The 16,856-nt window shown below is 44.0% G+C and overlaps 1 protein-coding gene across 2 annotated transcripts in view; it reads left to right on the top strand.

Annotated features, from left to right (window-relative positions):
- The window catches only part of PITPNM3 (PITPNM family member 3), a 228,260-nt gene that overhangs the window by 170,203 nt on the left and 41,201 nt on the right, over positions 1 to 16,856 (top strand). For both annotated transcript variants that reach the window (XM_019545546.1, XM_019545547.1), the window contains 2 exons: positions 2,936 to 3,117; positions 7,396 to 7,568. In XM_019545546.1, coding sequence (XP_019401091.1) covers positions 2,936 to 3,117; positions 7,396 to 7,568 — 355 coding nt within the window. The remainder of the gene's footprint in view (positions 1 to 2,935; positions 3,118 to 7,395; positions 7,569 to 16,856) is intronic.

Here is a 16,856-nt window from a genome sequence, read left to right on the forward strand (position 1 = left end):
TTGGGGGAGTCCCTGTTCCCCCGAGCACTGCCAGGAGTGACCAGGAATAACGGTCACAAGCTGGCAGAGGGGAGGTTTAGGCTAGAAATCAGGAGGTGTGACTTCACGGTCAGGGCGGCTAGGAGCTGGAACCAACTTCCAAGAGAAGTGGTGCAGGCTCCTACCCTGGGGGTCTTTAAGAGGAGGTTAGATGTACACCTTGCTGGGGCCATTTGACCCCAGTACTCGTTCCTGCCATGGCAGGGGGTCGGACTAGATGATCTACTCAGGTCCCTTCCGACCCTAGAAACTATGAAACTATTTTACCTGCCAGTGCTGCAGGTAATTCCTTTGCAGGGTATTCGCTCTAGCTGCTTCAGCAATAACGCACACAATTGTCTACATGTGGGCTTAGATGGGAGCAAGCATTTTGTATTTGGTCTTTTTTCAGAACCATGCATTGAATCATCCTGAAAAAGGAAAGAAAAGTGAGGAGATTTAAAAAATAATAATTTTGAGATTTTTCCAGCTTCTGTACGTTCTGGGGTTCTTGCTTTCAAGACTCTCTCTAGTCCAGATGGTTTAGAAGCTCATGGGGCTTTTGTAGTTTTAAATTGAAGTTAATGTTCTATAATGGTCACCTGACTTCACAGTCTGTATCTGAAGCCCTGGCACACATTACACTTAAGATGCAATTAACTGCTAGTTGGTTAATCAGCTGCTCTGAGCTCTCAGCCATGGTAGCTTGCCATATTGCCCTGTAGAGGGATCCCAGGATCAGGATCCTGGACTTCCCCTGCATGGGCAGTGTGGTGTGATGGGATCTGATGCTGGATGCTGCAGTCACCCCTCCTGCCATGCATGTGTGGGGATTGCACATGAGAGGCCATTATGTCTTTAATTGCACATCTACCTGGCCCCTGATTAACTCAAACCATGGGCCAGGTTTGTGATAAATCCTGAGAGTTGGCAAGGCTGACATTGTTTTCTGGACTATCAGAGGACATAGTGATTGGTGTTACACTATGATACAACATTCAAAGGTTCACTTGCAAACCCTGGAAGTCACTGAGCTCCATGGATTGTGAACTGAGCTCTAGCTGACTGTTTGCACCCTGCTCCTTTGTGAGCCAGGCATGAAAAGCCAAACAATTTCTAGGATGGCACGTCCATCAAGCCTGGGTTGTAAGCGATGATCGCCGAATATTAATGGAAATCGCACTGCAGGCAATCACAATGTAGATGTTTATTCACAATGCAGCTACTTGTGAACAAGCTGCAGAACAGGAACAGTTCACCAAAGTTATTAGGCCAATTACTTAGATTGGGGAATTAATTTGAGATAATGATGGTGTCTGAACAGGAAAAGAAGTGATATTCCCCTCTGCTTTTCAGAATAACTGCTGCTAAAGGAATTCTGCTGGGGAACATATTGGCAGTGGGGAAGTTTGATTTTGGAAACTCACTACCCTGCTAAGAAAAGCTATTAAAAATACTGATGAGATGCTAAGAGTCCCCATATCAGACTGCAGGTTTATTTTGTGCTGCCCATGATATACATTCAAATGGGATCCATGGTGTTCTCTGCTCATGCTAGACAAGCACTTTTTTGTTTTAGCATCACATCTGCCAAAGCAGTGCCTGCTTCCAGCTGCAGTGAGCTCGCTCTTCATCAGTATTCGGAGCCGTCTGCTCCTATATGACCCTTTCACATCTCCAGCCCCTGCTTTGAAGGCCCTCATGCTCATTAGCAATAGCAGCTACTCCATGCAGGCTCTGAGCGATGAGGCTAGCTGTTGCATTACGCATAGCTTCAGTGTTAAGTCAGAAGGGCCCTGAGTCTTCAAAGAACTTTAACAGGATATTTGGCATTGTCTTTATTCTGTTACTTGTTACTGGGAGATGTAGTAATAAAGAAAAAAAAAAAACTTGTTGAGAATCCCAACTGCATGTTGCTCTGATTGGTAGTGATTTCCAGCTGTTGTTCCAATTGTTTCTGTAAGCATGCTGACAAAACCAATCTTTTGCAGGAGTTACTAAGATGATAATGTTGGTTGTATCGTATTAGCCCATGAATGCTAATACTGCATTATATGAACTAATAGAATATGGGTGAAAACTGATAATTAGATGATTACAAGAGGTTCATTGTCTTAGAAGGTTTTTTCAGTGCACTATGCTGCTTTTTGCATGCTTGTAATTCTATTAAAATAGGTGTTTGGGCATTTTCTCATGCACTCTTGTTTGCAGAAACCAAGCATAAAATAGGTTACAAATGATTTGGACACAGGACTAACGCGGGACTAAATCCTTTCAGACTTTACACAGGCAGATGTCACGTGTGCACTGGTGGGTTTGGCCCATATAAGTTTGCTTTGACCATCATGGATTTTTTACAAGTAATATTTTGCCCATTGTAACCAAGTCAAGGGCAAAGGTTGGAGGCTGCTGGCAGAACCTGGAAAGGGTGAGAAACATGAGCAACCAAATCACTTTCCAGTACTATGTAAAGGACTGGCTTTATCCTAGGATCTACAGATGTTCAGCATCTTTCACAGTCAGGTCCCACATCTGGGAGGCAGGGAATGCTGATCTGCTGACACACGTTATATATAATTTATGCTATGCTTAGTGGGATCGGGCTCCTTATGACTTTGATTAAATATTTATAAAGTCAATTGGATCTGGGCTTCCTGTCGGGCCTGTTGCCGTCCTGTAGTTGCATCTGCTTTCCATTCTCTGCCCTTGTTTCTAGGTGAGACAACAAAAAGATGATCACACCCTTGTTCCTTTCACAGTTCCCTGCTTTTCCTCCCTTTGTAGAGAGTAAAGTTAACAATTCCACCATCTCTGGGATCATGTAAGATCAAATGCATGAATGCAACTGCTCCATATTAGCTCTGTTTTATTTTGGTCATCGTATAAATCTTCTTTTTGCTTTGTTCGTTCTTTGAAGGATAATCCCCTCTTAGCAGAGGACTCCAATCTGGGTGGCAGCAAACGCCTAAGCAAAAGCAATATTGACATCTCGGGACTTATGGAGGATGAGGAACCAAGGCAACCGTTGCCACGGAAACAGAGTGACTCATCCACCTATGACTGTGATACTATAACCCAACATCACGCTTTCCTGTCTAGGTAACTATTCTTTGATGATTGAGTAGAGGCAATAAGAGTGCAATTGAATGCAGACTGTTAATGCCAGAGGAACAGCACCCTCCGTGTTTGTTTATGTAGACATGGTTGAAACCTTTTCAGAGTCCTCAGAAAAAAAGAAAAATAAAAGGGTACATAATGACTTCAGTTTTGCTGTTGTCTGGACCCACTCGCTCGCAATTTGAAATTCCATCTTTTGTTGAATTACGTGAATGTTGAAGGTGAAGAATCAGGGTTTTTTTGTTGTTTTTTTAATTCAGCTCTCACAAGTCCAAAAACACATGCTTCCCAGATGAGAGAGTCTGGTTGTTTTGCCCCCTCCCCTTCTCCCACCACTCTTGCAAAGACAACGCTCACCTTTCTTGCGCTTCGCATTGTTCCCCAGAGAATTATTTTAACTGCTTTTGGCACACCCCGTGGTGGATATGCTGTTCATACTTCTGTTGCACTGAATATTCATGGACATTTTAACAATTGGGTTTCAAGATTCGAGCAGTAAATGCATCAAAACAGTATTCTTAATTAGCTTCCCTGAAATGTAGGAAAGCTTTTCAACTACATACATTTCCATAGCAAGAAAGGTTCCTCACTTCCTTTGTCTGTATGTCTCCTCCCAGGTAGCGGACTGTTTGCTTTTATGTCTGTATTGTTTTGTGCTTTATTATTTTTTTTCTTTCTGTTTTTTCTTCCTGTATTTCCGTGGGGGTGATGCCAGTAGGGAGAGAAACCCCGATTTGTGCTCCCAAGTTTCAGTTCTGTGGGCACTCGGGTACAGTGCAAAGTTGTCACCGCACTGTACTTCAGTCCGCCTCTGTTGTCAGTAAGAGCTCAAGGTAATTTTATTCTAGGTCTAGGGTGGCAGTCAGTGCGTTCCTTTTTGGGGGGTTCATTGTTTTATTCTCCTTTGGCTTTCAAATCAGTATGGGAGGGTGTGTGTGTGTGTGGGGGGGCTCTCCCTATTCCCTACTGCCTACTCCCTTTCTCACCATTAGGACAGGAGGATTTCAAGTCCCTTCCCCACAACAAAACAAGCACTTGAATATCACAAAATTTGTCAAGAATTCATGTCCTTCGCCTAGGGCTCTTTTTCTGTGCTGGAAAGAAACTCTTGGGCTCTTTAAGGTGAGCGCTGCATTCGGCCCACTTTATAATAGACTCTCTGGTGACTAAAACGAATTTTTCAAGTTTGGGCTCTTGATCTCTCACAAATTTAAGCATCAGAATATTGGTGTTTTGTTGTCCCTTGTTCTGGGGGAAAGATGTTTGCAATCTAGTGTCAAAGTAAATTAAATCTTCCCTATAGGTTATTTATGTCTCTGGGAAAGAAAAGCAAAACCCATCCTTTTATCTGAAAACAAATCAGGATGAAGTTACAGTATGTGCCTGTGTTCCACTAATAAGATTTTAATTTTCAGTCTTTGGCCATCAGACGTGGACAAGCTTTTTCTACAGGTGGCTTAACTCAGAGGAAGAGGAAAAGGGGATGTTACAGAATTTGCAGGACACCTGTTGAAGCCCACAAAATTAGCTTTTTTTAAAAATATAAAGTGACCAAATAATACAGAAATATCTTTTCTACCATTTTTACCAAATGTGATTTAAGCTAGTTAATACAGTTCAGAAGGAGTTTGTGACAACATGCTGTTAAGAGATGCAGTGTCAAAGAAATGTGCGTTCAGGGAATAACAAAAGAACTTAAACGACATGTTCCTCCTTGCATCTTTAGCTTTTTAGTTTTCAGATATCTCTCTCTCTTTTTTTTTTTTTTATACTAAAAACCACTAGATTTTAAGCAAAACTATATTTTTTAGCTTAAAAACAAACTTAGAAGTGTTATGCCTCACCCTGATTTTCTGATTTCTCACTAGGTTTATGCTAATCTATTAGAGAGTAGCACGAGCATGGCTGGAAATGCAGGAAGTGAGAGAGAGGGAGATTATGTATTCTGTAGTAAAATGTGTGGAAAAAGTCCCTCTCTCTCCAGTGATTAAGAAAAGCTTTAGTTTTTTACATATATCAGTTCAGTCCTTAAAAATGATCTCTTTATGTAGAGATGCTTTCCCACTTCTGGACTGTGAGGTGATGAGGGCACCTAAGCATGGAAATTGGCTCATTCCTTATGCTTTGGCCGGGCTGTCTTGTGCTAACTTGTAGCGTAGTGACACTTTCCTGAACAGAAGCTCCCCTCTGTCAAGAGAGCTGCATGTAGGCAGCAGGGGGCAGGTGGCTGGCAAAGGTATGTGAACTAAAGGCTGTGATCTTTTCACACCCTAAGGTGACAGAGCTTTGGCACCAGAATTGGTAGCATAGACCAACCCACAGTGCATGCCCTGGTTTTGTTTTGTGTTGTTTTAAAGGTAACAAGCACTAGGCCTGTGCGAATAGGGAAGGGTATAGTTCGGATTCAGCCAATTCGGAGGACAGTGATTCGATTCAGAGATTTGGATCACTGTCCTGAATCAATTTGGCCGAATCTGCTTCAGAAGATTTGGTGCCAATTTGGAAAGTTTCGGTGATTCGGATTGGCCGGGGAGAAGCAGGCACAGCCGGGTGGCTGCAGGTTCTCCCATGGCTCCTCCAGCTGTGCCTGCCTCTCCCCGGGTGGGGGGAGCCACAGGAGAAGCCCCCATGGCTGCTCTGCCCAGGCCCAGCCTCCCGTCACATTAAAAAATATTAAAATAAAATAAAGTCCTGCACCCACTGGCTGCAGCAGTGGGATCGAGGCCTCTGGGTACTCGTGGCAGAGGTCCCCGCACAATGGGGAGCAGCAAGGATCGCCACCCCCCCACAACTGGCACCGCATGGCAGCTGCCCCATGGCACGTATGCAGCATGGCTCGGCAGGGTGCCGCGTGGTGCCTGGGAGCTAGGACCCCTGAGGCTGAGTGCTGCCAGGCTCCGGCTGACACATGGAGCTGCCCCATCTCCCAAGCAGCGTGCGGCACCCCGCAAGTGGCAGCAGGGCAGAGCCCCTGCTTCCAGTGCTGCCTCACCCACATCCCACGTCCCCCCCACCCCCCTCCTTAAGTAATGCCCCCCTGCCTCAGCTGGGCCGCTTGTCCCTAGACCCATCCCCAATCCCTCCCTCCCCCACGGCCCTTCCCTTCTCCCTCCGCAACTCCAACAGACTTACCAGCTGGAGGCAGCTGTGTCAACTGCCTGTTTAGTCTATGGCTGAATCTCTGAAGCGGACAAATCTTTTTCAAAACTTTTCCAAATTGATTCGGATGCTTCAAATTGATTTGGAGCTTTTAATTGGTCTCCTGATTCACCTCGGATTTGGAGATTCGGTTCCCGAATCAGGCCGAAACTCCTCCGAATCAAGTCAGCTGCTGACACTTTGCACAGCTCTAACAAGCACCCACATCTCCATGTAGAGCCAGATGTCTAGTATGTCCTGTAATCCAGTGCTTGGCCTCTGTGGGCTTTGTTCTTCTGGTCTCATACCTTATATACTTATACTAGTGCAAAGCAGGTGCATCACATGAACACTGATCTGGAGGCATTCAGTACTAGCTTTGCAGAGACGTGAAGAGCAAAACAAGGAGCCAGTCAGGGGAGAAACTGTTCTCTTTAAAGAAGGGATCAAATCTACCCATCTCAAACCTCAGTGGTTTGCGGATTAACACTTAATTTGTAAATCCCTTTACACATAAATAGCTGGACATAAATGCTGCCTGTTTTCACTGGTACAATATAGGTAGCTGCAATGTGGGGTGAAAATTCCTGGCAGAATTAATTTGTCACCCAGTATGCCCATGTATTCAGTGACTTCCTTAGTCATATTCAGACACAACTTGAGTCTGTTAAATTTTTCAGTAGACGGGTTTTGTGGATTCCTTTTTGTGGCTATGATTATGGAAGGAGGAAAAAAACCTCCATAGTCCTGAATCATGTAGTACTCATTCAATTATTATGTATTGTAACTAGAGAGGCACATCATCAAGGAGGCCAAAGCACTACAAATGCTGGGTGGCCATCAGAGCTAAGTATATGTATAGGGAATTACTGGATTTCCAGGCTGGTGAATTTACCATGCATCTGCTTAAGGTGAGGCATTGAATAACAGAGCACGTGGGGAACTACCATGATTGTAAGGTTGCTATGCTTTATCAGTGCCTTGTGTTTAAAGCACTCTGGGCACATAGATAGGGACTGGAGTTCTCTAATCGGCCTCTCTGTACATTACCACTCTGTCCAGCGAGACTGAAAAAGATCCCTGGCTCATTGTTGCTAAAACAGTGCGTTTTTTCTTGTCCAGCATCCACTCAAGCGTGCTGAAGGATGATGCAGACTTTGCTCCTGCGAGTATCTCCAGTCTCTCGGAAGTCAACCTGGGACGGTTCGAATTTGAAGTTTCTGACTTCTTCCTCTTTGGATCCCCGCTTGGTCTGGTGTTGGCCATGAGAAGTACCGTTCTGCCTGGCCTGGATGGTAAGCGTGTTTCAAGGTTACACCGCCGGTTGCATGGGGGCCAGCAGGGACAGAGAGACCCATGAAAAACGAGAGATGGCTGCTGTGTCATGAGGGGCTTCCGTAGGTTAAGTTAGTGCAAGCCCACTGGTGTACTGGTGGGAAGAGCTCATGCCATATCCTCTTTCCAGGGTCCCCATAGGCTACTCTATGTGTCTGTAGTGGTAAATCCAGGCAGATTCTGCCACCTGTTGCAATCCTCAGGCACGTTTCAAACCCTGAAGTTTGCTAGTGAGGCTTCTCTCAGGTCCACTGGAGACTATAAGGGTTTAATAATGGGCACGTAGGACAAGCCTGGATCAGCCTTGCTGATGTGTTTTTAGTTTGGAGTATGTGTACAGACGTGGGTGAATGGAGTATGCAATCCACAGCTGTGCAGACAAACCCCTATTTTGATATCATGGCATCTTCATGCTGTGAATTGGAAAAGTATGTGTGGACCTGCATAGCAGGTGAGAGTCAATGCATTGCTGAGAAGTCCCAGGCTTCAAGCCCCTTGCCTGTCTCCTTCATTGGAGGGTCCATCTTTTGCCCCTTGAAATAATGCCATTTGAGGAAGCTTGCAAAATAATACACTTTGACCTCTGTGATATGCAAGACTAATACAAATGAGTGATGTCTATTATCTTTCCCCATGGTTGTTTAAAATAGTTTAAGGATCAGATGTGAGATCTTCAGTAGTCTTTTCCTATAATTCAGTGAGCTTCCATTCAGGCTTTGAAACTATTATGGAGGAAAATCATTAAATGCATGCAGCACATACCCCTGGTAATGAGTTCACTTATTTTCTCCATTTGTAACTTTGTATTTAGTTACAAAACTGTTGAATGAGAATGGAATTTACACTCACCGTACTGCAAAGCTAGCCTTATTGATCATGTCACAGAGCTGTTGAAGAGATTAACAGAAATTGTGTGTGTGATGGCTGACTTTCAAATTGCACTGCAATTTGTTATTATGTCTTAAAGATTTCTTCACAAGATTAATACTTTTTACCTATGGCTTTTTTTAATGCTTACCAAGCACTGACATCCTATAAATACATCCTACAGTTACATATGTTTGGATCACTCCTTGGAGCTATAATACACAATTTAACAAGGTGCATTCAATGAATTGGAATTCACCCTGTAGAGCTATGTGAATACAAAGCATTTTGTTGGTATTCATAGAGATAAGCTGATTATCCAATGGCAGCTAGCTATAAGTTGATTGTATCTTCGGCAGGTGGGTGGACTAGAAGGCCTTTGGTTCCTTTTCATTACCATTTTCAGTAGGTCTGTGAATTATTTTGGGTGACTAGAGCAAAATGGCGGTACTGATGACATGATATCTCCTGGCAGAAGTTGATGCTTTTTTTTGCTCATAGGCTAAGTACAGACAGTCTAAAAGCCTAAGGCTGAATCAATTCAAACTTTGCAAGTTAGTCTACGCTGCAGAGATTAAACTGAGAAACACCTAGACAGACATTTAATTTTGTTTCAGGAAGTGCAGCCACATGTTGGGGGTGGGGGCACTACAGCATGGGTCTCTGGCACATAGCCAGCGTGGCTTCGGCTTCCTGCTGCCCCTGAGGTCTCTGAGATATCAGTTCAGAATCACAGCAGCAGGACTCTGCAGGTTTGCTTTTCACTTCCTCTTCCTGCTTCCAGGTGCCTCTGGGATTTGTAGTCCACAGTTGTAGCTAGCAGTAAGTTTAGCAGGGCAGGGCAGCTCTGTACTTGAGGGAAGGGGGCGTTAACCTTCCTTTCCTGGCCACAGACCCCAGCTGGGTTTTGCTTGGGGTGGTAGTCCCTGCCTCACCCCACCCAACCCTTCTCTGCTGAAGCAGACAGCACAGCACAGCTCAGGGCTGCAAAGCATACTGGGGGACGGGGACTGTGATTTATCTGGAACCAGAAATGGGGTCTGGGATAGAAGTTCCAGAAATCGTTTGACCCAAATCCACTAAATGTGATACTACATTCAACCAGGTTTATCTTAAACCAGTGTCAACCATTTTGAAACTGTTTTATGTGCGCTGAATTCCTGTTCTGTTACAGGTTTAAACCAGTTTCTGATGACTTAAACTGGTTTGCCTGTAACTTCTGTCTGTAGCAATATTGCCTACAGTGAATGATTCTGTCAAGTAAACTCACAAAATGAGCTTGATCCGGAAAGCTGAAATTCATATTTCACCTCAAGGGGAGACGCGTGTTTTGGAAAGGCATGTTGTATGTGTGCGTTTATCTTAACTATACCCAGGTACAGAGTGTTTTCTGCAAGAGGGATTGCTTTGGGGTGTTTTTGTATGCTTCTCCATGCAACATGAAAAGAAGAGTTGTTTGACATTTGTAGCATATGGAAATGTTTGTATGGCTCTATAATGCCATGTGGGTATTTACAAGGCATGGTAGGCCTTTTTACACGCATCAGTACTCTTCTTGGGTTCAGATAGGTAAGTGAGGCCATACTAGACGTTGATGTGTTCAAATACACTAAAAGGTGCGGTCAGAGCTGAGTAAAACTGCCATGACCATTTCTTTACAAGTTTGAAATTAGGGAAATCCTGCACAAGGCTGCAAGCAAGTCTGGTCCGATTCATGGTTTCTCATAGGGCTGCTTAGAATTTAAGTGATTTTTCTTTTTTACTTGATTCAACTTGAAGCCTTGTGAATTTGGCTAAATTTTACGTGAGGCCTTTGACATAGTTAGAACTTGAACGTTAAAATACATTTGTGTGTGTGTGTGTGTGTGTGTGTGTGCGCGCGTGTGTGTGTATGTGCATGGGAAAAATTCTCCACCAGCACCTGGGAAACAAATCCATGAATTTTTGTGGGACTCTGCTTACTTTCATAAAGATCAGTCATCTACAGTAAGTTAACAACTTGAGACCAGTGTCATGTCTTGTATTTACTTTTTATGACCAGTTCCTTCAATGAGAGGCTCGATCTTCCATTAAAGTCTGTAGGAAATTGGTGGCAGGTTGTTGGACATGTGTTCGTGATTCAATTTCTAGCTGAATTCTAAAGCAAGATTTGCTACACAATAAGTGCAGCTTCTACTTCCATAAATCAGGAATTAACTTACAGTTATGTCTTTATCTTTAGAGGTGAAAAAGCAACAGGTAAATGCAGCCTGAGTTTTTCTGTAATATCAGGTTATTATCACTGAAGGCCAGAATAATAATTCTCCAAAGGATTATTCTACCTCTGCGGGTACTGGGTATCTGGCATAAGTTGAGACTTGCAATGTGAGTGTCTGCACTGACACAGAATAGGTAGAAAGTTCCTGCCATGGAAAGGCCACCCTTTAAGATGGGGTGAGACATCGGGTATAAGTAGTAAGGAGGAAGAATAGCAATAAGAACCAGTGGCAATGCATGCCAGCTCTGTGCACGGTTAGATGGTAATAAAGCATTTTTTTTTTCTTTTTACTGAAATGTATGATTTCATAGACATTAGATTTCATAGACGTTAGGGCTGGAAGGGACCTCAGAAGATCATCGAGTCCAGCCCCAAATGAATGAACATTGAATGGATGAAGAAGCACTGCTGGTTGACAAATTTGAATGACTTTTTGTTCTATTGAAAAATTACTTTTCCGCGATGGTCTCAAAAGTTGTTTTGCTGGGGAGGGGGAGAGGAAATCCCCCACAAATGTCTCATTTTTAATTCAGAAAAAAGATAACATTCAAACTTAATTTTTTTAATTCAAAGCAGAACTGTTTTCTCGCCAGCTCTGCTCTCTTCTTAGCAGTGATCAGCTGTAAATAGAGAAGCCACAAGGATTTTCCTCTTGCAATATGAGTGTTAATTATTGTACCGCTAGTCTGACATTTGTACTTTCAAAGGTCTTCTTCTATTCTGTAGTTGTCACAGATTTAAGTACCAATTTAGCAATGAATTTAAGATGTTGCTGAACTTTAAGCATGTGAGTTGTCTCTGCCTTCAGTGGCACTATACCAAGCATCCAACTTTTGCTGGAGTGGGATGATATCCTCTCTTGTGCCTTTGGCCTGTCCCTGCTTTCTATCCAGGTATAGCACTAGAACGGGCACCCGTTCAAACACTCTGAAAGGCTGAGCAGAAGCTCGCTACTTTATTAACAGGCAGCATTTCAAACTATTCCATGTTATTTCTTCCAATTAGGTCTCTGTTCTGTCCTCCTTCATATGTCCTGCAGGGAACTGCTTTTTAGAGCAGCCTTTCTGGCCACTATTTCAAAGGCATTTCCAAGGCGAAGAGAGTCTCTGTGTAGCATGAAGAATAATCAGTCCTGGGAGGGATTCTTGGTAGGAGAATCCCATTGGAAACAAAGTTTAATCGGTGTACTGCCAAAAGGAGCATGAATGAACAGAAGGCTTATTTCATGCACGTGGTTGGAAATTAGTAAGGTTGTGGAGCAGGAAATACTTTGAGAAAGGAGGCAGAGTTCAGAAAGCGTGAACAATATATAATGCAAGGTTTCTTAGTTATTTTTTTTGTTTTCTTTTGGAGCAGGGGGGTTTGCTTATTTAAAAAATAAAATAGCCCTCAAAGGTCCCTAAAAATAGGAGCGTCTTCATTTCTGGGGCCTTCCAGAAATCCAGGCACAATCATCCTTTTTGAAATCACTGATCATTCACTCTCCACCTTCTGTGCCTTTCATCCTTATTGATGGTTTTGTATCCATCCTGGTGTGATGTTCTGGCTGTTGTTCCTCTGAACAGCTCCACGCGCAGCATTGCCAGCCCCAAGTACTCCAAAATCACGAGTCGGGACCCGAAGACTCATCAGACCTTATAATAAATTGTTGAATTTCTGGCTCTTCGAAGACAATCTCTGCCACCCTGCAGGCTGCAACCATTACTGCTTTTAACCACGCCAGCTGAAATTCTCATCTGCATAAACTGAAGCTTAAGTAGCAATCCCCTCCCAAACATCAGAACTCATGATAAAAGGGCCTATGAGAGCCCTTGGTGGTGTTGAGCATAATTGGTCTGCTTTTGCTCAGTGGACCAGATGGACAGTGCCTGGTCTGTCCGTGGGCTGGATCCAGCTGCTGGTTTTGATCCAGCACCTTGGCAGGTGCAGCAGGGCCCCGTACGGCTGTGTGAAGAGAAGATGGGGGGCAGCTTGGCCCTGATCCAGCCATGCAGAGGGAAAGGGGCATGGCCTGGTCCCGATTTGGCCATACAGGGCTTGGGAATTTGAAAGAGGGGGAGGATAATGGTATTAATTGCCACTGCTCCACCGCCACCAGATTTCCTGTCCCCTGGGGAGCCCTGTGGGCTGGTTTTGGCCTGCAGGCCAGAGGTTGAGCACCCCAAGTATAGACCATTGTCATAACATGTACTACTGTAAACCTAAGAGTTATTCTTACAAAATGCTTTTTCCTCAAGGTTCAGACTTTAAGGGATAGAAATACCTTGGAATTTACAGGAGATCCCTTTGTGCTGGGAAATTGGCATGATCTTTTGGGTCTGAATAACACCAGTTTCAATATGCACAAAAATCCATTATTGATTTGTGCTGCTTACAATACGAATTGAGTGGAAGCTATTCATTTGTCACGTAAAGAGGCCTTTTTTGCAGAACAAGAGCAGTTTCTTTTCAGAGTTATGCTTGTATTTATTGTCTCAGAAACCATCTTTCTACAGGGCTCCTGTGCCTCTGTGCCTGGGTATTGACATGTTATAAATTAGCTCATGCTGATGTACAGCAAGTATTAGAAAGCACAATTATGAGCTGATTTAATTACCTTCAGCTATTCCTTTATTGCTAACCCTGACAGCTCATATTAAGCATGGTGGGAATGAAAGACTAAACCAATATGTAACCCGCAAGAGGGAGAAGCTCAGTATACTGAAGTAATATCCGATTACTGCTCTGCTGTATAATGGCTAAATCTGTAAATACACCTAGCAAAGTTCTAGACTAGCCAAAATACGGGTTTAATTATAATGCCACACCATGCTTCACCTTTATACAATGTATTTCAGCCCACTTGGTCTCTGCAAGTGTATTATACTTGGTTCTCAAAGAATTAATTGCTGCCGTGTTGAAATGCCAACACGCTGATGATCGGTTTTCACATCTTCTGGCAAGTGCTAAGGAACAAAACAGAGCTTTAATAAACCACCCAAAGTAGCTGTGGGGCTTCACCCACTTTTGCTTGCTCTTCTCTTACATACTGCACCATGCTGCATTGCTAGCACCCAGTGCGGGTCGTGGGAGAGCACGGTCCCTTGTCAGCCCAGGTTTGGTTTTGCAAAACCTTGGCAGGACGGTGGTTTGGAATATAGTGTAAAATAAGTATCCTGTGCATGGGAATTTCTGAATTTGAATCCTTGCTCCTCCAAAGACCTTCTGCCATCGATCAGAGTATATGGGAGACTGTATCCAGATCCTATGGACGACAATGTCCGGTGGGACATTTTGTGTCCTTATGTGTAGATTTGCAGTGTGAAACAAAATATGACAAGGTCGAATGGTCACAAACTCCTCCATGACCGTTTCAGGCCGGACATAAGGAAGAACTTCTTTGCTGTCTGAGCCCCCGAGGCCTGGAACAGACTGCTGCGGGAGGTGGTTCAAGCACCTACTTTGAACATCTTCAAGAGACATTTGGGTGCTTATCTTGCTGGGATCCTATGATCCCTGCAGACTTCCTGCCCCTTGGGCAGGGGGGCTGCACTCGTCCCTTCCAGCCCAAATGTCTATGAATCGATGAACGACGTGATGTAAAGAGATGGTATTTGAAATGGTCCCATGCAAAGATGTGAGGTCATGTCAGAATCCGCACGTCTGTTCCTACCCTTGCTACGAGAAAGGACAAGAGGTGATGAGTGATTCGTATTCAGATGCAAGTGGTAAAGGGGAAAAGATTATATGTTGCCTTCAGGAAGCCCTTCTGATTTTAATTCCCAGGTTTTTTTTCTCCCTTTGCAGTCATGTGTGCTTAATTACCTGACACTCAGACAGTCTTGCCAAAATAACTATCCAGCAAACATCAGAGCAGAGTTTGGACACTCCACAGCTGGAAGCGTGGTATTAGCCACCGATCATACTTTACACATGTTACAAAACTGCAGTAGGAGGGTCTGAGGAGGGACCAAAGAGTAACTGAAAGGCCCCGAAACACCCACGCTTTTCATATAGCATGACAAGAAACCTACTGAATGAAACAGGTGTTGTGCCACCCCCGGAGTGAGTCAGGCAATGTGGAAGGCAGCATACAGTGCAGCTCACAGTAAGAGCAAGCTCACCCCTCACCAGAACCAGATCAACTACGGGTTTGCCCCCTTGCCCCCCATGCAAGAGCAATGCCAGAGCATTTTCTCAGGAGAGCATTAGGATTCGCGTCTTCATGACTTGACACCTTGCAAGGGCAGGGTTTGATCTGATGTTTTTGCTACCCATTAGAGAAAGTGCATAAAAAGGGAGGGGGACCTGAACATCTATGTTTCATTTACATTCATTCCATATGAAGGAATCGCTCTGCCCTGACACTCTTGTGCTTCTTGGTCTTGGCAAGGTTTTCAGTAGTGACCACTGTTCTGCTTCTGCACGTGCAATGCAATGCACCCCGTAAAGTAGCAGCTTAGGTTTTGGCCAGTTCCAAACAGCGATGCACCTGTGGGCACAGATAAGCTGGGCACACTGCTGTCTTTTGAAGCTATAATCACTTCCAAATGTCTAAGCAAAGGCTGGATGCCAATATAACGTGTTGACGGTTGATTTGAGGTTGCATGCGGCTTGGCTGTTTAGCTCGAACTGGACCAGATTTTTTTTTGGTCTTTCCAAGTAAAACTCAGTGTTGCCCAACTTGGGAACTAGATCAGATTTCAGAAATGTTCTTAGCACTTGTGCCACAGTTTGGGACGATTCTCAAGCATGTGTCTAGCAACTTGCGTGCTGACAGATGAATACCTCCCTGTACCTTGAGGAATGGGTATCTTTAGCAGACACTTGGCAATGCAACAGAAAAGTTTTTTCTTATTACCATGAGAACCGATGATGAGATCATTGGAAATGTCTGAACAGTCAGCTGTGCTGTTCCTGGCAGAGCATCCTGCCTGTATACACCAGAGAGTGCCCTAAATAAGTGCGATTGTCTGTCTGTTTCTGTACCATTGTCCTAAATGCAGTTGGGGATTCTTTGAGCGCCAGAATTTGGTACTATCTGACACTTTTGGCACAAAAATTTGGCCCTATATGCCTGTCATAATTGCAGTCTGCATGATTTGGCTTCGCAGTTCCCTTCTAGCAGCAGTGGGTTAGTTCTTTCATTCCTCCTACAAAGACCACATGCAGTTAAGATTGCAGCTGAGGCAAATACGCAGCAGCTAACCCAAAGTACATCCCATTCTGTCCAGCTTCTGGCTAAACACATGGACTGTCACCTTTTAAGAAGACAGTGAACTGAAGTGGCTTGCTGCTCCTGTAATTGGAGGATGCTATCTCGTGGAAAGAGCTGCAAAGACGAACTCCATTAGACAGCCTTGCGGCACATAGTTTTTGAGCTTAACCATCCTCTGCCATGCCGGTTCTCAAGTGTTTTGGGCAGATGGCCTTCCCATCTCCAGCCACAAGCAGAGAAAAGTCTGTTCCCAAAATATGGCATCCTAGTTCTCCTCCCTTATTTGTTTGGGACTAGATGGAAAAATGTATCTGAGACTCTGGGAGGAAGAATGCCAAATCATGCTTTCTGCTTTCTGTTATAAGATGGGGTTTTAATATGCAGAAGATTCAGTACCACTGGATAGGATGCTAATATGGGACTTAGCAGGCCTAAGGTCTCCTTGGTCACCTGATTTTGTTTCTCTGTGCTTTGGTTCTCAGCTGTACAATAAGAACAGCAGTGCTGCCTTAGCGAGGGGGCTTGTGAGGTTACGTCCCTTAGAGATGGCAATAGAGAGTACCATTAAATTAATTTTTCTCCATGTGGGTTTGCATCACCGGTACTTCTAAACAACACTGAAGTAGGATGTTGTACAAGCACGTCTATTTTAAGGAACAGCATCAGTTCCGTATGATCGGTGAAAGGCACCAATAGCAGACTCTAACGGAAGAAATTTTTTGAGATGATTATATCATGCAGCAGGTTGGAAAACATTAAGGGACTGATCCTACTTGTACTGAGTTCACTGGGAGCAGGCATAATATTCCCAAACATCTGTTATAAGTACTCTAATCAATTTTTTACTCTTGCAGTTAATGAATGTTGTTGACTGTTGTAACGTGCATGTGCTGCTATAATACACCAAGTCTATTAGTGTAATTAGAC

The sequence above is a fragment of the Crocodylus porosus genome, unplaced genomic scaffold (genome assembly GCF_001723895.1).
Source record: "Crocodylus porosus isolate Cpor-Errol unplaced genomic scaffold, CroPor_comp1, whole genome shotgun sequence".
Classification (NCBI taxonomy): Eukaryota; Metazoa; Chordata; order Crocodylia; family Crocodylidae; genus Crocodylus; species Crocodylus porosus.